The sequence below is a fragment of the Panthera tigris genome, chromosome B2, assembly GCF_018350195.1.
Source record: "Panthera tigris isolate Pti1 chromosome B2, P.tigris_Pti1_mat1.1, whole genome shotgun sequence".
Lineage (NCBI taxonomy): Eukaryota > Metazoa > Chordata > Mammalia > Carnivora > Felidae > Panthera > Panthera tigris.
In genome coordinates, this window is record NC_056664.1 from 96,503,048 (window position 1) to 96,529,411 (window position 26,364).

At 43.2% G+C, this 26,364-nt stretch overlaps 1 protein-coding gene across 9 annotated transcripts in view; it reads right to left on the reverse strand.

Moving 5' to 3' along the window:
• The window catches only part of SCML4 (Scm polycomb group protein like 4), a 119,341-nt gene that overhangs the window by 73,804 nt on the left and 19,173 nt on the right, over positions 1–26,364 (reverse strand). For 2 of the 9 annotated variants that reach the window (XM_042986915.1, XM_042986913.1), the window contains exons 1-2: positions 14,995–17,225; positions 13,021–13,101 (exon numbers count right to left, since the gene is read on the reverse strand). The exons of 3 other annotated variants lie outside the window; for them this stretch is intronic. Coding sequence is in view for 1 of the 6 variants with exons in the window: in XM_042986910.1 (XP_042842844.1) it covers positions 10,109–10,145 (37 nt within the window). In the remaining 5 variants the exon portion in view is untranslated. Of the gene's footprint in view, positions 1–10,108; positions 12,001–13,020; positions 13,102–14,994; positions 17,226–26,364 lie in introns of those variants that run through there. 4 more of the 9 variants (XM_042986918.1, XM_042986912.1, XM_042986910.1 and 1 more) reach the window with 3 other exon arrangements.

Genomic DNA, 26,364 nt, shown 5'->3' on the forward strand with positions numbered 1-26,364 from the left:
ATTTGAACAGACCCGTAACCAGTAAGGAAATCGAATTAGTAAGCAAAAATCTGCCAAAAAACAAGAGTCCAGGTCCAGATGGCTTTCCAGGGGAATTCTGCCAAACATTTAAGGAAGAGTTAACACCTATTCTCTTGAAGGTGTTCCAAAAAATACAAATGGAAGGAAAACTTCCAAACTCTTTCTATGAAGTCAGCATTACCTTGATTCCAAAACCTGACTAGACCCCACTAAAAAGGAGAACTATAGACCAATTTCCCTGATGAACATGGATGCAAAAATCCTCAACAAGATATTAGCCAACTGGCTCCAACAATACATTAAAAAAATTATTCACCATGACCAACTGGGATTTATACCTAGGATGCAGGGCTGGATCAATATCTGCAAAACAACGTGATTCACCACATCAATAAAAGAAAGGACAAGAACCATATGATCCTTTCAATAGATGCAGAGAAAGCATTTGACAAAATACAGCATCCTTTCTTGATAAAAACCCTCAAGAAAGTAGGGATAGAAGGAGCATACCTTGAGATCATAAAAGCTATATATGAACAACCCAACGTTAATATCATCCTCAATGGGGAAAAACTGAGAGCTTCCCCCCTAAGGTCAGGAACAAGGCAGGGATGTCCACTCTCACCACTGTTATTCAACATAGTATTGGAAGTCTTAGCCTCTGCAGTCAGACAACACAAAGAAATAAAAGGCATCCAAATCGGCCAGGAGGAGGGCAAACTTTCACTCTTCGCAGATAACATGATACTCTATATGGAAAACCCAAACGATTCCACCAAAAAACTGCTAGAACTGATTCATGAATTCAGCAAAGTTTCAGGATAACCAATGCACAGAAATCAGTTGCATTCCTATACACCAACACTGAAGCAACAGAAAGAGAAATCAAGGAATCAATCCCACTTACAGTTGCACCAAAAACCATAGAATACCTAGGAATAAATCTAACCAAAGAGGTGAAAAATCTATATGCTGAAAACTATAGAGAGCTTATGAAAGAAATTGAAGAAGACACAAAAAAATGGAAAAAGATTCCATGCTCCTGGATAGGAAGAACAAATATTGTTAAAATGTCAATACTACCCAAAGCAATCTACATATTCAATGCAATGCCTATCAAAATAACACCAGCATTCTTCACAGAGCTAGAATCCTAAAATTTGTATGGAACCAGAAAAGATACCGAATAGCCAAAGCGATCTTGAAAAAGAAAACCAAAGCAGGAGGCATCACAATCCCAGACTTCAAGCTATACTACAGAGTTGTGATCATCAAGACAGTATGGTACTGGCACAAACAACAGACACTCAGATCAATGGAACAGAATAGAGAACCCAGAAATGGACCCACAAACATATGGCCAACTAATCTTTGACAGAGCAGGAAAGAATATCCAATGGAATAAAGACAGTCTCTTCAGCAAGTGGTGCTGGGAAAACTGGACAGCAACATGCAGAAGAATGAACCTGGACTGCTTTCTTACACCATATACAAAAATAAACGCAAAATGGATGAAAGACCTAAATGTAAGACAGGAAGCCATCAAAATCCTCGAGGAGAAAGCAGGCAAAACCTCTTCAATCTTGGCCACAGCAACTTCTTACTCAACATGTCTCCAGAGGCAAGGGAAACAAAAGCAAAAATGAACTACTGGGACCTCATCAAAATAAAAAGCTTCTGCACAGTGAAGGAAACAATCAGCAAAACTAAAAGGCAACTGACAGAATGGGAGAAGATATTTGCAAATGACATATCAGATAAAGGGTTAGTATCCAAAATCTATAAAGAAGTTATCAAACTCAACACCCAAAAAACAGATAATCCAGTGAAGAAACGGGCAAAAGACATGAATAGACACTTCTCCAAAGAAGACATCCAGATGGCCAACCGACACATGAAAAAATGCTCAGCATCACTCATCATCAGGGAAATACAAAGCAAAACCACAATGAGTACCACCTTACACCTGTCAGAATGGCTGACATTAACAACTCAAGCAACAACAGATGTTGGCGAGGATGTGGAGAAAGAGGATCTCTTTTGCATTGTTGGTAGGAATGCAAGCTGGTGCAGCCACTCTGGAAAACAGTATGAAGGTTCCTCAAAAAACTAAAAATAGAAATACCCTATGACCCAGAAATCGCATTACTAGGCATTTATCCAAGGGATACAGGTGTGCTGTTTCGAAGGGACACATGCACCCCTGTGTTTATAGCAATACTATCAACAATAGCCAAAGTATGGAAAGAGCCCAAATGTCCACCGATGGATGAATGGATACAGAAGATGTGGTATATATATATATACAACGAAGTATTACGTGGCAATCAAAAAGAATGAAATCTTGCCATTTGCAACTATGTGGGTGGAACTGGAGGGTCTTATGCTGAGTGAAATTAGTCAGAGAAAGACAAAAATCATATAACTTCACTCATATGAGGACTTTAAGAGACAAAACAGATGAACATACGGGAAGGAAACAAAAATAATATAAAACCAGGGAGGGGGACAAAACAGAAGAGACTCATAAATATGGAGAACAAACTGAGGGTTACTGGAGGGGTTGTGGGAGGGGGGATGGGCTAAATGGGAAAGGGGCACTAAGGAATCTACTCCTGAAATCATTGTTGCACTATATGCTAACTAATTTGGATGTAAATTAAAAACAATTAAAATTAAAATTAAAAAAAGAAAGAAGCAGAAAAATGAAAAAAAGAAAAGAAAGATGTCTAAACTCCTAGCGGACTCTAAATTATTTCTTTCTGTTAACCATATGGCATGCGTTCCTATCCTTGGTGTGATGCTCTCTCTGTCATTTCAAAAGTACAACTACAATCTTGTTTTCTTTCATTCTGAGGCACCATATTGAATTCACCAATAAGCTGGTACCTCTAGTGTCATTCTTGGACCAGCAGCCTCGTACACACCCTCAGATCCATGGCTTCCCAGGCTGCCTAGGTCCTGTATGTGAGGTGGTTTCCAGTGATAAGGATGTGCCTTGGCATCTCTCTGAAATGCACGCATTCTCCAAGGTGGCCCATACTCTCCTGCTTCAGACTTTCCCTCTCCACTCACTGACCCTCCCTTCTCTCAACGCCTTCGCCCCCCCATTGCCTGCACCTCCGGTTGCAGTAGGCACCAATGGAATGATGGCTCATGTCGTTTTCTCATTGTTTCATGCACATAAATGACTTGTGCATTCCTCGAGGCCAGGGGCCATGTTTCATACGTCACTCTGCTCTTCACAGCAGCCGGTGCAATCCTGCACCCACAGAGTGCACCTGGCACTGGAGGCAGCACCATTCACCGTGGAGTCTACCATCTCACCTAAGCTAACAGCCCACAGCTGGGGTCACAGGTGTGCTTTCATCTCTGTAAATTTTGAATAGAAATATATCAACATAATGGAACACGTTGATGGTCAATGAAACCTTCATACCATAAGAAGAGGGACAGTAAAACAATCTGTGAAACGGAGAAAGAGAACTTAATACACGTTTCCCCCAATTCTGACGCAAAAATTGGGCCAACAAAAGCCAGAGCCAACATTCATGGGTACTCACCCCCGGCACTCACATTTTGCTTCCTGATACTAGTCTCCACTTTAAATAAAACCAAGACTCCTTAAAGATAGCGTGTGCCATATCGTGGGGACAGAGAAAGGTTAGGAATAGCTTGAAACATCTTATTGTTACCACCAGCACAAGGATGATTTTAAGAATATCAGGGGTGTTGCTAGAGGGCAAAGAAGAAAGTTGTAACCATGTATGAATCAATAACAGCAACTACAACAGCAATGGTAATATAATAAATTGAAATAATGGTTCGTGAAAAGCTAGGAGTTCTTTCCGATACTTAGAAACCTAAGCTAAAGTGTACCAAACTTTGGCTGCAATCAATAGAAGAGTGAATAGAATAAAATATAATTAATTTTTGTTGATTTTTTTAAATATGGGAGAGTGTATCTCTAGGTACTTTATTCCATTAATTATATACCAATATGCCGTTGTCTCTACCAGTCTTAATAGGAAAGGTACAAAGAAACTGTAAATAAGACAACTTGTCCTGGAAAAATAGGAACTGATCCAGGAACAAAAAGGACCAGTTAGTTCCAGTTGTCCCACATAACAACCAGGTAGAAAGCAGGTTCAACAGAATGTTCAAAGGTGATGAATCTGTTAAAAGTCTTGAGGGTAGTTGTCATGTGCAGACTTGTTCCCTCAACCCCCTGAAAAGAGGCTCCTAGAGGTGCCTAGCACATAGAAGGAGACTTCAGGACAGCGATGTCTCCTCCACAGGTAGGGCTCCCAACTCTGCTGTTGGGTCAGGTGCAGGGGCGGGGTGGTTCCTGCCTCCTGCAAGCAGCCATCTGCTGTGAGGGAAGACTTGAAAAGTCTGTCAAATCTACTCCACCCTTGGCTGAACTTAGAAAAGCCCCTCCCTCCCACACACTGGAACCTTTACTGCACCCAGTAAGGGTGCAGCAGCCAGGGTGATAGAGAGCCAAGGTTCATATATACAAGGGGAGGGAGGAAAGGTACCTAAAGCAAGAGTAGAGAATATGCACAGTGAAGTGGGAAGACCGCCATTCCAATCTGTAAGATTTGGAGAAACTTTAGAACATTTGAACATGAGAGACAGGCAGACCAGAGCAATGAATAATTCATTGGCAGAATTGCTGCTCAGCTGTAGCCTAAATCTACCTCTTTTCTGGGACCTGCCAGTCCCCTCAGCCAGCACAAGAAGAAAAGAGAAGCTGCTTTTAACACCAGCACCACAATTGGGGCCCACGGGCCTGGAGCAGCTCCTCAGGTGAGCCTCAGAGAGCAAGGGAAAGCAGGTGCCACGCCTGGGACGGACTAGATGCCACCTCCTTGTTGCAGGTGCCCATCTCTTTTCTCTAATCAAGTCCCCCACACAGACAGGCCTTCCTCCACTTCAGGTGACATCCCTAGAGAAGACAGCGCTCTGGAGATTCCAGGAGTTGGCCCTTGGCCCGTCATCCTCAGCTGGCTGCTGGCTGGATTTGCCCAGTGCGAGGTGCCGGTCTGAGTTCGAAGGCTGGCGGTTGGCATGGATGAAGCCAAGGAATCTGGCTTTGCTTCACTAAGTCTCTGCCAGGAACTTCTCCCCAGTGGCTTTAGCTCTGGCTAGGTTACCTGGTCTGCCTTCTGCAACACCACTTCCTCCCTCTCCCCCTCCAGCCTAGGGATGGTTGCAACCACCAGGACTGGGGCTGATTTTCCAGTCTCCTGTTTTGGCTCTTCATCACCGTGTGACCATTTCCCTGGATTAAATACCCAGTGTCTTAAGTACTAAAGAGATTTCCTAGTTAGACCCCAACAGACGTACATGGAAAAGGATGGCATCTGCCTGCTCTGTAAGTCAGGTCAATTAATGACCAGGCAGAATGGGCGCTTTGTAAGAAATCCTCCTTTGGGAATTCCCTATCTTTTCCGCTATCCCAAAGGACGGAGTCTGTCTACCTATGGCCACACGTGGGGCCATGCCTACATACAAACCCATGGGTTGTGAGAAGAAACTGGGGGGGAGGGGAGCGATAGGATGTTCTCTGCCATTGCTGTGGTCAGCAGAATCATGGCTACGTAAAATGAGAGCAAATGACCTTCAGGATAAATGTTTACATTTACACAGTAGCATGTATGGCATGTTATTACATGGTGGGTGAGGAAGACACATAAATATATACACACGTATGCATGCATATACACTTCTACATGCTTGAAATATCTCTGGAAATGCTTAAAGGTGGTAGCAGTTGTCTCTTGGAGGTGGGAGGTGTGGGAGGGCTGGGATCTAGGGACTGGAGAGGGAAAGGGACTTTTCTCTGCACACTGTTTTCCACCTGCTGTATTTTGTGTGTATTCAAAAATATAAAAACAGGGGCGCCTGGGTGGCTCAGTCGGTTGAGCGTCCAACTTCAGCTCAGGTCATGAACTCACAGTTCGTGAGTTCAAGCCCTGCGTCAGGCTCTGTGCTGACAGCTCAGAGCCTGGAGCCTGCTTCCGACTCTGTGTCTCCCTCTCTCTCTGCTCCTCCCCTGCTCACACTCTGTCTCTCTCTCAAAAATAATTAAAGATTAAAAAAAATTTTTTTTATATAAAAACAAACAAATGAATGAAAATCTACGACCTCTTCCAGAGAGTGGCTCTGCCATCTGTGGGCACTGACCAGCCAGGGCCAGCCGCACCAGCACGTAGGAGGTTAGATGGGCCAGGTGCTCTGAACCCTGGAAGGGCTATACAGCACAAGCAACATGTGACACGTGGGTGCTACACTCATCACGTGTCAGGGCTGTGAGCATTTATTTGCACTGGAACACCAGGACACCAAATAACTGCAAAGACGTGATTGATCAGATCAACAACCACTTCAGTGAGAGTTCATAGTACATACGACATAGAATTAGGTGCTAGTGGAAACGACTGTGGACTTACAAGGTCAGCCTCCAGTCCTAGCTCAGCTCCTAATCAGCTGAGCGATGGGGACAGGTCACTCAACCTCTGGGCCTCTGCCCCTTGTCTGCACAGGTTTAGATCTCTAAACTCCCTGTTGAGTAAAACTGGCAGAGTCAATCAGTAAAGAGGCAACAAGCCCTTGTCCAGTTCAGTTTCTTACTTACATAGACAGAAAAGCAAGAGGAGTGCCAGCTCCCCCGTGTCCCTTGTCTCACAGGACGACACAGAAACAAAAGGGGCCAGATGACTGCAGTATGAAAGGTGTAGCCAAGGAGCGGGCTCAGAGTCTGTAGCTGTACTCTGAAGGAGAGCCAAGCAAAAGCCCCACAGCTCATCGGCACCCAGGAGGCAATGAGAAACTGTCCAACAACAGCCTCCTGGGCAGTTAGGGACCAGGAAGCGGCTCCATGCTCCAAGAGGGATTCTGCCTGGATTCACGAGGATTCTGCCAGGACTTAGATCGTGTGTGGTCACGCCTTGCCTGAGTGGCCTATGTGGAGATGTGCGAAGTCTCCAAGGTGCCATGATGGAGCCATGGCACCCCCGCTTTGAGAGGTCCCCTCCCGCTTTGAGAGGTCCACCACTTACTAGGGGAGAAGAGATACATGTACAATATCGGGCAGGAGCACAGCTCTGAAGCAACGCATATCCTCAGGATGAGGACGAAGAGCCCAGAACGTTCGGAGAAAAGAGGTCCTGTGGGGCTGAGGTTCTTGGGGGTCACAGGATGATGAAGGGAAAGCCAGAGCTTGGGGACTGCCAGCTCCTCTCCACCCCCCTCGCCAGGTCTTTGCAGCGGGCACTCCCTGAGGGATCTGTGCACCCTCCCCCTTTGCTACTGACCTTAGGGGACATGCAAGCCGAAGGGCTCCCCTGTGTGCAGCCCCTGCAGTTTATCCCCATCGCCTGGCTCATTCCAGAAGGCTTTCAGGGGCTTGAGCGGAATAATAAAAGTGGCCTGCTTCTAATCTGAATAAAAGGTAGAAGAGAACTCATGGTAAGTCAATCACAAAGGTTCTCCTCGGCCACCTCTACTTTGGGGCCTCCAGTCACGGTTTTTCTCTAAGGCTGGCGTCAGGGAAGGGGTGTTGGCTGACCTTTGCTCAGCTTTTCAAGAGAGCTCTATCTCTAGCCTCTCTTCAAAAAGCATCAGCTTCTGCCTGGAATGAGAAGACGTTCCCCTTGCTAGATGAAAAGGAATCACCTTCAAAGACTAGTGTGACTCTCAAGGAGGTGGCTTCCCAAAGGGTCCTCCCCTACCCCTCTGCCTGGACAGAAAGTTTCTATTCTGTCTCCCCCTCTGTGGCTGTGACTGAACAATTTCGACCACAGCACCCCCAACATGACATTCCACTTATTTGTGACTTTGTCCATCTCTCCCAATATACTTGAGCTACTTGAAGGAAATGCTATGTCTTGATCAATGTATTCTGGCTATTTCCGTGTCTGGCACATCTTAAGGATTTGACAAATGTTTATCGAATGAATGAATGAATGAGTGGCAACCCAAGCCCTCTTCTCTGACTTCTCTCACTCCCCAGCACTGAGGCAGCAGGATCCAGCCCAAGGCGCTTGGCTCCACCAGGCTCGGCCCGTCGGTGATAACCGCTTTCTAACGAGGCCACGCCAGCAAGACATAGTGTGCCACATGCTGCCAAGATGGGCCTTCATCTATTTCACCTCTATTATCTTCCCCCAAAACTCTGTGACATAAGCATTATTGCCCTTGGTTTACGGATGAGGCTCTGAAGCCCAAGGAGCTCGCGTGAGATTGCCCATCCGTGAGCAGAACTCAGATTCCACCCCAAGGCTCCTTGCACAAATCCCTACCACTGCCTGCCAGGGTCAGCCCCGGAGAGCAGGTAAGGAGCCGGCAATGGGGCTGGTTAGGGGGACAGGAGGGAAACCTGACCCTCCAAGCCACATCGCCATGTCCTCCATAAAGAAATGGCACCGATACTACACGAATGGCTAGGTGGCTAAGACAACCCAGCCACCTGCTGAGCCCACGATGACTGGAGGGAGAGAAGAGCACATGTGTTTAATCAGCACCTACGACGTACAGACTGACCCCAGCTTTTTAAATGTTTATTTATTTGTTTTCAGAGGGTGGCAAGGGGCAGACAGAGAGAGGGAGAGAGGGAGAGGGCTCTGTGCAGAGAGCGCACAACCTGATGTGGGGCTCGATCTCACAAACCGTGAGATCATGACCTGAGCCCAAATCGAGAGTCGGAGGCTCAACCGACTGAGTCACCCAGGCGCCCCTAGACCAACCCGCATGTTTGTCAAGGCTTGTTAAAGAGTAGCTGTGGGCAGCAATAGGACAGCACTGGCTGGAAGACACTTGTCTCTGCTAGGAGCTGGAGCCAGCGGCTTCCTGTCAGTGGCAGAACTCACACCCAACAGTGTAAGGAAAGGCACTTTTTAGGGCAGCTACAAGTATTTCTTTCTTTTTTCGCAAACCACTACTTCCTGTTTTGTTCTCTCTTTGCACTTCACATTGAGTTTTGAGAAAGCACTCGTGGTTTGGTGTTCTGGTTGTTTCTAGTTCGGTCTTTATCTACAAGGCAAACTCTCTTTTCAAAATGATTTTCTGTAATATAAACCAACTGTAGGCCTAGGTTCCTTTCAAATAGTTTGCTAAGAAACATTCTTAAAGCTTTAACAATAAAACAATAAGATTCAAATAGCACAAATCACAACTCTCCAAGTCAATGCCTCGTGGTGGGAATCCATTCACCAGTCTTGGGGATTTGTGAATTCCCCAAGGCTTCTTGAGGCAGTAACCTTTCCGTGGCAGACATTTTCCCGCAAATTTCCCGGCACAAAGTTGTTCACACTGAAGGGTAGCAATGGGTAACAATAATATCTTCCTTATGATGCTCTCCACAAAACATTAAGTGTCTAAGACACATTGTTAGCGCTATGTAATGAATGTAGCAACTTGACTTTGCCTTCAAAGAACTCACTGTCTAAGAAAGTTGCACACTTTGGACCCATGTATGTAAGATAAGTCCTCAGCAGAAAACAAATATGGAAACAACCCAGGACCCGACACCCCCACCTCTTGTGCAAGTCAAAGAGAGAGAGATGCCTTTTAGAGATGAAAGACAGCAAACACAGATAACCTGAAACTGATTTTATTCCTCAGTGTTTGGTATATGAGAGCTTTGCTTCCTCGATGGACAGGAGCATGTTTCTGTGGTTGAGGGGTCAGGGAGGCAAGCAGGTGATCCGGGGCCAGTAAGTAGGGATCAGGAGAGTCAGCTTCGAATCACAGAAGGAAGGAAGCAGAGTGGCAGCGTGACTCTCGGGCATCAGTGTCCTGGTCACACAGCCAGGCTCCCATGAAGATCCGATGAGAAAACGACCATGAGAACCCCTCATAATCTGCAAAGCCCTGTGCGACATAAATTACTGCTGTTGCCAGACAAGTAATTCTTTTCTTCGGTTCCCTCTGCAAAGAAGAGGTTGCCAATAAGAACTCTATTTCCCGACCAACCTGTTTGCGAGGTCCCCGAAGACAGCACACAACGAAAGCGTTCGTTTTTATCTACCGCGCTGAAAAAGGACACCCAAATGTGTCTGGAGAACACCACACTCCTCACCTCTTCCCACAGGGCATCGTAGAGCGCTGTCTCCCATCTAGATTATACCCGCTTCCTGGTGTGAGGCCGCTGCTGACACTGTGGCATTGGGAGGTTCTACAGCTCTCTAGAAAGCCATGAGGCGGAGAGGTGGGGTGGATCACCACACCACCTGCACATGTAGTCGTCACAGGCTGATTCACTCTCCCCACTTATTTCACAAAGAAAAACCCCAGGGTCTTCAAATATTAGGAGTGCGAACTATCAGCACGTCTGTGAAGAGAAGGGAGGGCTGGAACAAGGGAACTTTCCCCAGATGGTTTTTCTCTAACTTAAAGGGAGGAAAACAAAATGTAGTCTCCTAATTTGCTTCTGACCACCCAGGATCACAAAGCTTCTCAATTGTCCTGTTAAGTGTGGTCACAGCATCATCCCATCCCGGGCATGGTAAGCAGGTCACTGCTTCTCTGACCAGCGTCCCCCAAAGGCTACACTTATACAGACTGGTGGCCCCATGGGCTTCCTGGAACTACAAGACCAGGGTCAAAAAGCAACTTCTTGGGTCCTCAGAAGGGAAACGCTGGCCAGAAATGGACTCTTCCCACCTGTCTCATCCCTTGCATCATCTGACAAATATTTTCTGGGCACCTACTGTGTACCAGGCTCTGTGCAGAGACCACAGGGGACATGGAGATGAGCCCAGGAAGATCCCGTTCCCAGACACTCTCAGGAGGAGGGAAGGAAAGCAGAGCATACAGGTCGCCAGGTGTCCTTGACTTCCAGCCTTTCCTCATTTACAAACTGCCCCCCCACACACAGACACAGGCCTGTGCACACACCTGTGACCCCTTCCAGGGGGGTCCCACTGGCATGTGGTACAGCTGAATCCTCCACGCCTGTGCTGTTAGCACACAGCTTCTCAGTCTCAGTCTCCCAGGATGGCTCTGAGCCCAGTGACACTCGCAGGTCACTCAAGCAGGTGAAGTGGTCACAGCACACCGTCCAGACAAGGTGGTAGGCAGTGACCACAAAGACAGATCGCTGTGGGCCAGGCCTGCCAGCCCGTGGCAAAACAGCCAAGTTTATCTCTCAGGTCTTCCCTGAGCAAGCCCTTCTCCCCGCAGAGCACCCCAGCCTTGGGACACAGCCCCTCGTCAACTGTTTCCCTCACACTTGCATCCCCTTGGCTCCCTCCAGCGCAGTCTCTGGTAGACACGGTTGTGCACAGGGCCCTGCTGAAGGACCAACAAAGCAACCGATAGCAGATGAATGAATAAATGAACTAATAAAGCAGATATGCATGCATATGTTACTTTGTTGAATTCTCACTGCAAGTTTTTAAGGCGAGTGTTGCTAGGTACCCCCATTATACAGACAAAGAGTCTGTCAAATCTACACTGGTGATGACTCAGAAAAGCTCCGTGTCTTGTCAGAGGTCACACAGCTAATGCGCAGTCCAGCCTGTCTCCACAGGCACCTGGGATGGCCTGGTTATTAACAGGATGCTGAGCCCCAAGGAGTGTCCTCTCCCAAGGCTTTTCTTTCTGGCCCGGAGATACTGCCTTTTAAAAGCTGACTCCTGCAGACTAGAAGCCTTGCACACAGCCCGAGACAAGTCAGTGAGGTTATTACCACCATATCTGGGCTGGGCGAAAGCTTCTGGGACTTCTTGTGGCCTTGCACACAGTGAATCCTCAGCAAATATGATTTGATTGACTCATAAAAGGAAAGGGAGGGAAGAGTGCATTATAACAATGCAATTGTGGTCTTCCACTTCTTGGTTGCTAAAGGAAAGGTCAAAAAAGGAAAAAGAGAACGACTCTTTTGTCTTACTCCTCTCCAGTGGCTTAGCAGTCAGCAAACAGGGGCTTCCTGGATAACTTTCCAAATCCTCTCCCCTTCTCAAAGGTCTCCTGAGGCCATATAACAACAGTTAAATCAATTCTTAATTAGCATTCAAAGTTTACCTTTTGAAAAATCCGCATCTATATGAATATTTATTGAACGCTTACAAGGTGCAACGCATTTGTGTCAGGCCCTGGAGACACAAAGGGGCATCAGGACACGATGCAAACAGAAAAACGCTTGCAGCCGGCAGCATGCCTAATCTAGGACAAGCCTTTCATACTGGCAGAAAGAAGGCAGGAAGAAAAGTCTCAGCAGAAGTCAAAACACAGAAGGAGCTGACAGTCACAAAAAGCACTAAAGAATACAGGGATGTGTCGTTTGTTGGGTTAATTTTTATTTTTCAGACTAGGCAGAACAAGGACAGAATTAGCCTACTGCTCAAAATAGACTGGGGAGTACTCAAGTGGCAGTGACATGTCAGAAACTATTTGTTTCTATCAGTTTAGGACAGAAAAGCAAAGGATCTCAAACTGGAAGCAGTGGAACACAGCACAGAGAGGGGAGGCAGGGATATTGATAAACTGCTGATCACTCCAATGAGCTCAAATCTCTTCCGGCTCAGACAAAACATCCCCTTGGGTGCTGCAGGAGTTTACAAAGAGGGTCTCAGAGCTGTGGTTGGAAATTTTCAAGAATCATAGATGGGAGAGCAGGACTGAAAGAGCGGAGGGGCATAGTGCATCCCACATTTCAAAACAGGTTGGATTCTGGATGTGGAAATTAGTAAGCTCTTATAAAAGAAAGTGATAATCACTAATATTGGAACATTGGCTTTCTAAGAGCAAATCCCCTTGAAGTTTAAGGCTTCACCTAGCTAGATGTACTTGTGAAAGGGGGTAGAAATTAGGTTGGAAATCAGAGGAATGCTATAACCATGGCCTGTGTTGGTTGCCACAGGTATTTGACAAAATTTCCCAAGAATACCTCATGGATCAGTTAGTTAACAGGATAATGCTTTTGGGTACAATCATAACTAAAGATATACCACCCAGGCCCCAAGTTGCATGATTAATGATAACACCAACCTGCTGGTTGTCTCTAATGGTACACCACAGCCTCCAGTTATATTCTCCCTGGTGACATGGATGAAGATTTAGAAGACAGACCTATCAAATAAGCAGACGACACACGTCTAGGAGGGACACTGATGCCACAGGTTACAGAATTAAGGTTCAAAATGTTTTACTCAGATGGACCAACTCAAGCAAATGAAAGCTTAAAAGGATAAAATAGCTACTATCTTGCTCACAGATATACCAGGAGAGACTTGACAGGAAAGGTTTCCTGTGGGGAAAAGATCTAGGAATTTTAGTTAATAACAAGTCTTATTTAGGCTATGGGGTGGCCCATTTTATCAAAAACCTCATAGCAATATAAATTGCATAGTGTCCAGATCAAGGGAAACAATACCCCTGTTGTCTGCAGAACACCCGGAGTTTTACACCTGTTTCTGGGACAAGAATTAGAAGAAATATTGCATCCAAAAGGGGAGAGATTGGGGCATATGGAGACTTCCCTTTGTGGAGCAGAAGTAACTAAGGACGTTTAGCCTGGAGGAGAGACAGATTATCCCGTGTGGCATTGCAAGGCAGAAGCAGGATACCGTATGCAGCCTCATCCATGGTGCCGGAGATCCCCATCTCCTGGGTACTGCATTCTCAACCCTGAGCCAAGAATCCCCATCTCCTGGGTACTGCATTCTCACCCTGAGCCAAGAATTTAAATTGTTTATCAAAGGGATGATAACTCAGAACTCAAGAACTGAATGAGATACTATGTTACAGCCAGTGACTATTTACTTATTCTGCAGACCAAGAAGCGCCTGCATGCACATGAAACAGAACAAGTAAGTGGGAAGCCTACTGGGCAAACAAGCACAACCCAAGCCGAATAACTGCAAGAGAAAACACTTGGATTGCTCCTGGCTGCTCCTAGGATTGTGTTTTTCTCCTTGGGAATCAGACAGAATCCCGTTCTTTCTGCTTTCGGCTCTTCTGGCACTTATTTATAGGTTGCATTGCACCTCTCTATCTGGGACAAATTCCAAATCCTAAGAAGCCCAATGAAGTAAGGACATTAGAGCCTATTAAAATAAGAAGGTCGGCGTAGGAAAAGAGGAATATTTTATCCATCTCAAACATCAATCCCTTTTTACTATGGTCTTCTTATCAGTCTCTTGTTGTGCTATATTTCATAGTAGATTTTCAAGAAATGTCTTTGCTACGGGACCTGAAGAGTAGAGGTAGTCAATCAAGATCGAACCAAAATGTGATCATAGCAGAGTGGTTGCACAAAGAGGGTGCTCAGTAGATGCTTATTGAGTTGGTTTGCATGGGATTGGATTGAATTGAACAGATTTAAATTGAAGCGCTCAGGATGAGGCATTTAATAAGCCTTCATCTAATTGAGCTGGATGGCAAAGTAAATCATGGTAAATCCACATCCTACAATACAGTGCAGTCTTCAGAAAGACTAATTCCCTGGTCCCAGAGCAGGCCAAAGGGGCACATTCAGGCCTCTCTCTGTGTGCTCATAGGGAAATGTCTTCAGGATTTATTGTTCCATTAGAAAACAACAATACAGGGGCCCCTGGGTGGCTCAGTCTGTTAAGTGTCTGACTTTGACTCAGGTCATGATCTCACGGTTCATGAGTTCGAGCCCCACATTGGGACCTGTGCTGACAGCTCAGAGCCTGGAGCCTGTTTCCGATTCTGTCTCCCTCTCTCTCTCTTCCCCTCCCCTGCTGTGTGCGCTCTCTCTCTCTCTCTCTCAGATAAATATTTTTTAAAAATTAAAAAAAAAAAAAAAGAAAACAACTCTACAAGTAGCCAAAGGGCATGTGCACTTATCTCAGTTGTTTATTATCTGAATATATACCAAAAAAAGGAAAAAAAAAGGCACACATTTTTCAGAGCGTACTTTGTTTGGTTTACTGATTAAAATCTACTTGAGTACATCAGATTGTTGAATACTTAACACTTTATGCTTTGATAACTTACTGAGTAGTGTATTAGCCTCCTCCTAGTGCTACTGTAACAAATCACCACAAATGTGGTGGATTAAAACAACAAAAATTTGTTCTCTCACAAGCGAAGAGTCTAGAAGTCTGAGATCAAAGTTTCAAGCAAGGTTGATTCCTTCTTGGGGCCATGAAGGAGAATCTGAGAATCTGTTTCATGCATCTTTCTATTCTGGTGGTTCTGGTGGTTGACAGAAATCCTTGCCATTCCTGGCTAGTAGTCCAACATCACCCCAAACTCCTCCTCCATTGTCACCTGGCCTTTATCCCTCTTTGGTGTCTTTGTATCTCCACATGGCCTCCTTATAATGACAGTAGTCATTGGACTTAGGGCCCACCCTAATCCATTATGACCTCATGTTAACTAGTTACATCTACAAAGATCGTATTTCCAAATAAAGACACATTCTGGGGTTCCAGATGGACACTATTCATCCAGTACAAGAGGTATACAGCAACCTTTCAATTAGGGGAAATACTGCCTTTTATCTTATCAGCTCTGGTAGTGTGTTAAGTCAGATATGATTTTCTGTAGAAGTCTTTGCTATCATTGAAAGGCATTTTTTGTCCTACATCCTCTGGGAAGATGAAACTCTGATAGCCCTTCTTGTAATATTACTATATTTTTTTTATTCCCAGGCTAATTTGTGCAAATGAAGCTTTCCATTTAAATTTATATTTTCCAAATTAAAAACATTTGTTTTAATTGAAGTATAATTTATACACAGTGAAATGCACAGGTCTTACGGGTACAGCTAAATGAGTTTTGATAAATGTATATATGCTAATGTAACCCACACCCTAATCACAATAGAGATTATTTTTATCACCCTAGAAATTTCCTTTATGCCTCCTTCCAGTCAACACCCCTCCTTCAAAGGCAACCACTGTTCTGATTGCTATCACCAAAAATTAGTTTTCTCTGTTCTTGAACTTCGCAAACTGGAATCATACAATTTGTGCTCTTTTGCAGCTGGCTTTATTAGTTCATAAACCTATTTTTACATATACCGTAGGTTTATTTTTACAGCTAAGTAGTATCCCACCAGATGACTATACCACAGTCTGTTAATCCATTTACCTGTTGATAGCCTTTTGGAGTGTTTCCAATTTTCAGCAATTTTGAATCAATCTGCTAAGAACATTCATGTACAAGTCTTTTGCAGACATATGTTTTCATTTTCTGGAGTAAACCCCTGGAAGTGGGATTGTTGGGTCACACGCTAGGTTTCGGTTTAACTTTATAAGGAAATGCTGAGCAATTTCCCAGGGATGCTGGCGCGGTCGTTCATTTTCGCCATTCCAACCTGGTAGAATTTAATTTGCATTTCCTAGATGAGTAAAGACATTGAACGCCTCTTTATGTGTATATTGGCCATTCATGTATCTTCTGTTTAAAGTGCCTGTTCAAGTCCTTTCCCTGAATATTATTAATATTTATTATGTTTGCCTTTTTTTTTAGTATTGAACTGTAGAAGTTCTTAATGTGTTTTGGATACAATTCCTTTGTCAAATATATATACTACAAAACACTGTGTGGCTTGCCTATTCATTCTCTAAATAGTGTCTTCTAACAAGCAGAAGGGTGTTTCTGTTTTTTTGTTTTTTATGAAGTCCAATACAGCAAATTTTTGTTTTATGATTTTTGGTTTTTGTGTCCTCTCCAAGATTTTTTTTTCTCACCCCTGCTTATAGTTTAAAGTCTATGATTTATTTCAAATTAATTACTGTGTTTGGTGTGAGATACAGGTCAGGATTCCTTCTTCCCACATATAGAAATTCAGTCCCCCAACACAATTTGTTGAAAAGACTTTTCTCTCTCCATTGAATTGCTTTCGTGCCTTTTTCAAAATCAACCATGTGAATTTTAGTTTACTTCTGGACTATTTATTCTATTTCATTGACATATGTGTCTATCTTTATGTTAATACCAACTCTTATGGTTACTATAACTTTATAGTAAAATTAGGTAATGTGAGTCCTCTTGCTTTCCCTTTTTCATGATTACTTCATAATTTTCATTTGAGTTTCCATGTAAGTGCCAAAAACCCGCTGACAGCCAATTTGGGGAGAATTGAAATTTGAGTCTTACAGTCCATACGCATAGCATATTTCTCTGTCTACTTATGACTTTGGTTTCTTTCAGAAATGTTTTGTAGTTTTTGGTATAGATATCATGCACACATTTTGTTAAATTTATTACTAAGTGTATTTTGTTTTTTGATGCTATCGGAATGGCATTTTTTCTTTATTTTCCAATTGTTGCTTTTATATAGAAATACATTGACTTTGTCTCCTGCTACTAAACTACTTCTAAATGACCGGATCTAGTGAGACATTTTATACACATCTTCAGATTTTCTATATATACAAACTGATCTGTGAATTAAAAATTGCATTTTTTTCTTTCCAATCTTTTTACCTTTCAATTTTTCTTAATTTCTGTTTCTTGCATTGCTATAGTGGCTTGAACCTCTGGGACAATGATGAACATAAATGATGAAAGAGAACATCCTGGCTTGGTCCTGTTCTTAGGGGAAAATTTTCCAATAAGTATGGTATTTATCTTTAGGCATATACAAGATGCCCTTTATCAGGTTGAGAAAATCTCTTCTATTTTTAGTTTCCTAGCAGTTGTTGTTTTGTTTTATTTTGTTGTCATGAATGGACATTGAATTTTGTAAAATTCTTTGTCTCCATCTATTGAGATGATCAAATAATTTCTATCTTTTATTCTGTTTTGAGGAATATTGGTTTCTAATGTTCTTTTCTTATATACCTTTGTCAAGGTTGGAGACAGGATTATGATGGATGACTTCAAAAAACAAAATGGAAGTGTTCTCTTCTATTTTCTCAAAGAACTTGTGTGAGACTGGTATTATTTCTGAATTAAATATTTGATAGAATTCACCAAGAAAGTCATCTAAGTATGAAGTTCTATTAGTGGGAAGGTTTTTAGTTATAAATTCAATTTATTTAAAACATAGAGAACTATTTTGGTTTTCTATTTCATCTTGCAACAGATTTGATACAGTTGTATTTTTCAAAGAATTTGTTGAATCTATTAGCATAAATTGTTCATAAAACTTCCTTATTATCATTTTAATATTTTAATATCTGTAGAGATGTCCTCTCTCCATTCTTCTACTGATAATTTGCATTTTTCTTTCTTTTTCTTAATCAATCTTGCTAGACAGTATCAATTTTATTAATCTTTCAAAGGATCAACTTTTGGTTTTGCTAATATTTCTTTACTATCTGTTTTTTGGTCCACTGATTTTTGCTTTTGACTTGACTGCTTCCTTCATTCTACTTACTGTGGGTTTAATTTGCTCTTCTTTTTCTAGCTTCTTAAGGTGGAAGTTTAAGTAATTGATTTTAGACCTTTTTTCTTTTTCTAATATGATTGTTTAAAACCATAATTCCTGGGGCATCTGGGTGGCTTAGTAGGTTAAGCTTCTAACTCCAGCTCAGGTCATGATCTCACGGTTTGTGAGTTCAAGCCCCACATCAGGCTCTCTGCTGTCAGCACAGAGACATATCCGGCTTCATATCCTCTGTCTCCCTCTCTCTCTGCCCCTCCCAGCTCATGCCCTCCCTCTCTCTCAAAACTAAATAAACATGAAAAAAACAATTAAAAAAAAACCATAAATTCCTCTCCAAGCCCTCCATTAGCCATATCCAACAAGTTTGAGTATGTTAGGTTTTTTTCTTTTAAAAAAAAAAAAAATTTTTTTTTTTTACATTTATTTATTTTTGAGAGACAGAGAGAGACAGAGTGTGAACAGGGGAGGGGCAGAGAGAGAGGGAGACACAGAATCTGAAGCAGGCTCCAGGCTCCGAGCTGTCAGCACAGAGCCGGACGCAGGGCTCGAACCCATGAACCACGAGATCATGACCTGAGCCGAAGAAGTCGAACGCTTAACTGACTGAGCCACCCAGGCGCCCCTTTTCTTTTCATTTTCCATCAGTTTAAATATTTTCTAATTTCCCTTATAATCTTTTCTTTAATTCAAGGGTTATTTGGTAGCTTGTTTTTAATTTTCACATATTTGAAATTTTCCCGATATGTTTCTGTTATTGACTTTTAAAACATTCTGTATGTTCTCATTTCTGTGAAATGTATTGGGACTTGTTTCATACACCAGCTTTTGGTCTATCTTGGTGAATGTTCCACGTGTATTTGAAAAGAATGAGTATCCTGCAGTTGTACAATATAGTGTTCTATAAATATTAGGTTAAGCTGGTTGATAGTGCTGTTTAAATTCTGTATATTCTTATAAATTTTTGTCTTAGTTGTTCTAGCAATTACTGAAAAGGTGATATTAAAATTGTAAATCTAATTGTAAATCTAATTGTAAATTGTAAATCTAATTGTATCTAATTGTAAATCTGCCTAACTATAAAATTGTGAATTTGTCTATTTGCCCCTTTAGTTTTTTTTTTTTTGTTTTTTTTTTTTTTGTAGGCTTCATACCCAGCAAAACATGGGGCTTGAACTCATGACCCTGAGCTCAGGACCTGAGCTGAGATCAAGAGTCAGATGCTTAACTGATTGAGCCACCTGAGGGCCCTGGTCCCTTTAGTTCTGATGGCTTTTGCTACATGTATTTTGAACTTTGTTATTATGGTGCAAATACATTTAAGTTTTTTTTAAGAGAGGTTTTTTTGTTTGTTTATTTTGAGAGAGAGAGAGAGAGAAAGAGAGACAACATGCATGCACGTGAGCAAGCAGGGGGAGTGACAGAGAGAGGGGGAGCGAGAATCCCAAGCAGGCTCCATGCTGTTAGTGCAGAGCCCTGTGTGGGGCTCGACCTCACAAACTGTAAGATCATGACCTGAGCCGAAATCAAGAGTTGGACACTCAACCGACTGAGCCTCCCAGGGGCCCCTCACTTACTATTTTAATACCTTCTTGATGATTTGACTCTTTTATCATTATGAGTGCCCCTCTTTATTTCTGATAGAATTGCCCGTCTTTAAGTCTTTGTATAATATTAATATAGTCACTCTGTCTTTCTCACGGTTAATGTTTACATGGTTTCTCTTTCATTGATCTTTTACTTGTAACCTATTTTCGATTTTTACGTTGAAAACGTGTCTCTTGTAGCCAGCACGGTTAAGTTTTTGGTTGTTGTTATGCAGTCTGTCAATTACTGTCTTTAAATTAAAGTGGTTGGTCCATTTGTATTTCATATAATTATTGAAAGAGTTAACTTTGAGCCTACCATTTGGCTATTTGTGTACTACTTGTCTTTTATTTCTCTTTTCTTGCCTTCTTTTATATTAATTGAGTCATTTTTTAGAGTTCCACTCCATCCCTGCTTTTGGCTTCTTGGCTATATATCATTGCTTTCTTTCCTAGTTGGTTCAAGTTCATTTATCCATTGTTCTTCAGTCACTATTCTGCTATGAAGCCCATCCAGTGATTTTTTTTTTATGTCTTGTATTTTATTTTCCAGTTCTAGGATTTCAACTTCCACTTGCTTTTATTTTTAGAGTTTCCTTTGCTCTTCTGCAATATCCATCTCTTTTCCTTATTTAGTATATTTGTAATAATTAGTTGGAAGTACTTACCTGATAATTCCAATGCCTGGGCCACCTGTAGACATGTTCCTATTGTCTGAATTTTTCTGGATCATGACTAACATTTCTCTGTTTCTTTACATGTGTCTCTTTTTAAAAACTGTACTCCAGGAATTGTGTATAGAAAAATAGTTGCAAATGGAACACACTTGCTCAGAGTTGAATTGACTTGATGTTGGGCTGCTACTTTGTTCAGATCGGGTTTACCTCTGATTTGCCCAACTCCTAACCAGTGTCCTCTATTCTCTGTTTACTTTTGAATTCAACTCTTACAGGGCCCCCAGAGTCCAAAACCCAGGAGAATGTCTAAACTGCAAGATTTTTCTCTGCCTGTGAGCCCCTCCCCCACTGGTGCTATCTTAGCAAAATTCAGAAAGGAAGAGATGAATTTGTGGTCTTTTTGTGTATTTTTTACGTATGTAATTTGTGCCACTTAATGTATGGCTTCAGCAACAAACCCATCTTTCTTTGCCCTATTCTGTGACCCTGGGGTGATTCTACAGACTGCACTTCTCCCTTGCCAGCTGGCTTGATGCTAGACCCTGTCAACAGAGGGCATTGGAAAGACATTGCAAACCTGAAAGAGAAGGAAGGGACGTTTTCTTCCTGCCGTGTTTTGTTTTTCTACCTGGGGGCAAATGGATCAGCGTGCAGGGGCCCTGGCAGTGTTTCCTAGAGAGGGAGGATGGTCCTTGCTTCAGCAGGAGGCAATCTCCAATGTGTGTCAACACACCGTTTCCACAGAGGTCTGAATCTCAGCCTTGCAGGGGCCCCTTCCTCTGAGTCTAAGTTCCTTCATCACTTAGTTTCTGTCAGCTTTAGTACTGCTTTCTGCAGTTACTACTTTAGAGTTCTCCTTTACCTCTTTCAGTAGTTAAGCATGTTTTATGTAGTTAGCAATTCTTTACATGAAATCTTCCTTTTTCAACTTCCTCGTGTGGTTAATGTCTTCTGACTGAACCCGAGGGTCCTTCAGATTCCAATCCCTCCTACCAGCACACGCTGTATATAAAGCCCTGCTGGCTTCTCCTTGTCAGTTCTCTGTCTTTCGCAGGTCTACTCCTCCATTCCAGACCAAAGTCACACTTGCACTGGTCCCCAGACAGCGCTATCTCTGCACACAGTATTCCCAACTCCTGCAATCCCTTCCCTACTTCCCTTACTCACACCCGTCCTTCCAGATGGGCATCTTCAACGGGGAAAAAAAAACCCACTCCTACATCTACCTACATCCGCCCATTCCCCAGGAAGCTAGCCTGCTACAAAATTAAGTCCTGGCAGAATAGTTTTTTGCTATCCTTGGGAAGGGCTCATTTCTCTCTGGAATATATTTCATCAAGACTTCTTTGCATCTATCACTTTTTGCTAGTCCCATTGAAAAGTATTGTTGCTTCCCATTACCAAAAGTTTTTCAAATCCTTCTATCTCCTAACTAGAAGCAGAAACCTCTAGGTATTCTTTTACATGCAAAGAACATTTCTAGAAGGACACACTGTTACAGTGCTAAGAATTGAGAAATGTGGGAAGGGAGTGAGCACATAAGAGAGAGTGATTCTTACTTTTTACTGTGGTCTTCATTAATTCATTTATTTAGTCTATAACTATTTACTGAGCACTTACTATGTGCCACTATTTCAGGCACTAAGCATATAGTAGAAACAACAAAAAGTCATGGAACTTGCATTCTCTCATAGAACTTACGTTCTAGTAGGGAGAGGCAGGCAACAAATAAATATGTAATAAGCCAGGTGATGATAAATGTTGTCAGACCAAATTAGGTTAAGGGAGCTAAAGCATAATGGCAGTGACAGTGCTATTTTATACTGATGGTCTGGGAAGAGCTCTCTCTTTAAATAATATTTGAACAGTGACCTTTAGGAGCTTGGAGAGTAAGCAGTGGGGATATGCAGGTGAAGGGCATTCCTGGCAGAGAAGAAAGCAAGTACAAGGGCCCTGTGGTGGGTGTGTTAGAAGACAGTAAGGATATGGGTCACAGCATGACTGAGGGGAGGAGGGAGATGAGCTAAGGCAGAGAATAGAGGTCCAGAGCATGAAGTACCTTATAGGCCACTTGTGGTCACTTATGACGGCAGCTTCCTAGGTTCTGTACTAATTTACTAATTTTCATTTTAAAACATGAATATGTATGTGTGGCAACTGGGTGGCTCAGTCAGTTGGGCATCCAACTTCAGCTCAGGTCATGATCTCAAGCTCTGAGTCCGAGCTCCACATTGGGCTCTGTGCTGACAGCTTGGAGCCTGGAGCCTGCTTGGGATTCTGTGTCTCCCCCTCTCTCTGCTCCTACCCTGTTCACACACTCTCTCTCTCTCAAAAATAAATAAACATTAAAAAAATTTTTTTAAACATGAATATGTGTGCGTACAACTTGCATAACTTGAAAAAATAGTTTTAAAATAAATAAATAACCCCACAGCATGCTACAAAATTAAGTCCTGGCAGAATGTCCATAGTTGCCTGAGGCCAGGCCCCATGGGAAGGCAAGATGGGGTCCCAGGCTCCACTTCTCAATGTTAATTTCAACCTTTCAGAATCAGGATCCCAAAGGGGAGTCCAGAAGAGACAGGCGACAATGTGGACCAGAGGCAAATTGCTTTTGTTGAACATTCCAAATAGACTTAATATTTGGCATAATATAATAAATATAAATATATAAAAGCAAATAATAATTATATTGCTATAATTATTATAATAATGATTGCTATTCTTAGAATAATATTTGAAATCAAATCACAATACTTTACACAATGCCTATACACACACATATGCACATACACATTCATTTAATTTTTTAAAAATTGGCTAGCTCTCTAAACTGCTAGCAGAAGATATTATCCAATTGTCCCTTTTGTCCCCCCTTATCCCTTCAAGGGCAAACTGTGGCAAAACTGGAGTTCTTGAGGCAGCCAAGAGCTGAACTGAACATACAGGGCTTTTCTGGGAGGAGACCTGAGGTGTGAGAGCCAGCACCAGCCCTCTGAGCTAGTTTGGGTAAGGCGGGCATGGCCTGGGCATAGGCTGGGAATCAAGCTCATGTCTCCTGCTCCGTCCCATTTATAAATTCTCCCTACTCGCTCCCACATGCCTTGCTTCCTGCTTGCACATGCCTGCCCATTGCTGGGTAGGACTGATCACAAATTCTTCCTAATCTTGAGTTGAACTCTGCCTCCCAGAAACCTCTCTTCCCAGGCCCCTCCTCTACCTTCTGGATGGGGAAGTCCATTCTTCCCTTCATATGGAGGAATAAGTGTTTATGTTTCTAGAAAAGGATCACGACAAAGCTCATACTTTTGGCCTGCCTTTCTCATCTCACCTCTCTCTGATCCAGACCCAGGACAGGCTCTCACTGATCTACAAGACAGCACTGCCAGCCTCCTAGAATCCCTTCCCAGGGCATCTCTGCCTTGGCACACCCTTCCACACAGCTCAGAGGGCATTTCCTCAGGAGACTCCCCACTTTGCCCAGCAGAGAGGGCCCCTCCCTGCCTGCATTCCCATGGCACTCTGTAGGCACACCTATGGCTCACCCTCCAATGCACAGAATTCTGTGTGACCTGCCTGGCTCTCTACTCTATAGTCCAGTCAGATGGAGAGCTTCTCTCAGGCAGGAACCACCAGAACGTTCACAGGGGTACACATATAGCTGATGTTGAATCAATATATATTGAGTAGAGTAATTAATTAATTAACTAATCTAGAATCCCACATTACCTTTTTGCGAGTCTTAAAGATGAAGAAGAAAGAAAAGAAAAGAAAAAGTCTAGGCATGTTTTCCCAACTCAGAGAACTATATTAGGAATTTTTTGGAACAAAAAACCATCCCTACCCACCCCCTCCTCAATTCCCCAAGGACAGAGGCCCCTGTCCTTCCTTAAACAGCTTGTAGAGGAGAAAGAGAACAGAATTCATTGAGTGGCACCTGTCACATGCCAAGCCCTGACAAGGTGCCTTTCACTGATCACTTTGTTAAGTTCTCAGAATCCCCTCATGAGGGCGGCCTCATTGTTGCCAGTTCACACAGACGAGGATCTGGCTGTGTAACCTGCCCAGGGACTGTGACACCACAGACAAAAACACGGAGATGTGCGCTTGACCCTAAAGCGCTCCTTTCCACAGCCCAGCATGTCTCTGGAGGGAAAAACCGAAGGAAGGAACAGAAATGATTAAGAGAAATAATGGAGAAGTGAGGTATTCGGAGACCATGTGTATAAAAGAGAAAAAGAGGGGCGCCTGGTTGGCTCGGTCAGTCGAGCGTCTGACTTTGGCTCAGGTCATGATCTCGCAGTTCATGAGTTTGACCCCACATCGGGCTCGCTCGCTGCTCTCAGCACGGAGCCCACTTCAGATCCTCTGTCTCCCTCTCGCTGTCTCTCCCCAACTTGTGCACTCTCTCTCTCTGTCTCTCTCTCTCCCTCAAAAATAAATATTTAAAAAGAGAGACAGAAAAAGAATGGAGGAGGATGTAAGTCAAATAGAGGTTTCTCCTTCCTCTCTTTCTTCTTCCCCTTCTTCTCTTCCCTCCTCCCCTTCTTCTTCCTCCTCCTTCTTTCAATCTATCTTTTTAACAGAACAGACCTAAATATGTTGCAGGCAAAGCGGAACAAGACAGAGGGGTCAGCTGAGTGTTTTGAGAGAAAGAACTGAGTAAACCCAGTCTTGGAGAAGATGTCTGGGTCGGAGTTGGGGCATGGGTAGATGGCTTAGCCTGGAAAAGGGAGAGGGATCTTGCTTTCTCTGATTCAACTGGAAGGACAGGAGGAAGGCAGACTAACATTTTTAAGTGACAGCTAGAGTGAGGAATTTGCACGTCAGCTCAGGGTGTCCTCACAATCAGCTGGTGCTGTAAGTGTTAGTGCCTATGTTACGGGTGAGGAGGCAATGGGTGTCTTGCACGGAAGAGAGCGGTCAGCAGGTGGGAGGAGGGAGGGAGGAAAGGAGGGCTGAGGGTTGTAGGAAAGGCGTGGAATCCTGTTGTAGGTACTGCCATAAAACAGTTGCTGTGTGTCCCTTTACAGAAAATGTGTGCTGACCCCTCTAGTACCCCATCAGCTCCGTGAAGACTAGGACCTTGTCTTACTCCTTTTTACACTGCAGGAAAGTTCCTAAAATACACAGATGTCCATAGATATTAAGAAAATATGAATTAACAATAAAACATCAGATACCACCTTTTTCAACAGTGTGCTATTCTCACTAATTATAGGAAGGCTGGGCTGGTGGCCTTTTTAAAGCAGTATATCCTGCCATTTTTACACCCTCATTTTTCAAAAAAGATGACGGATGGAGGCACTGCAAGAATATGTAATACAGCACCTGAAACTCTGACACTGGACTGATTTTATGGGACCTGATGTTTCCGTTAGACGTAAGCTGCCAACGTCCACCTGAAAACCCCAATTATGCCCAGACCCAGCCAAAGCCACATTTCCAACTTGACTATGTTCTTCTAAAACTATAAATTTTCCAACTCAGCTCAGTGAAGAGTGACATAAAGTTTCACATATGTGGTGAGCTGTTTTATAGGCCCTCAGATCTAAGAGCACATGGCAGCTATACTGTTGGCAATGAGACCTGATGAGAAATCAGCCTGGTTCTGAAATATAATATTCCTAATTATAATAGGAACAATGGCATTGGAATGGGCAGACATTATCTCCAGGGAGCACCAGGACTGGTGGGGGGAATCAGAAAGCACAAGGATTCATATGTGGAAGGCCACAGCTATTTGAGAGATGACCATCCATAT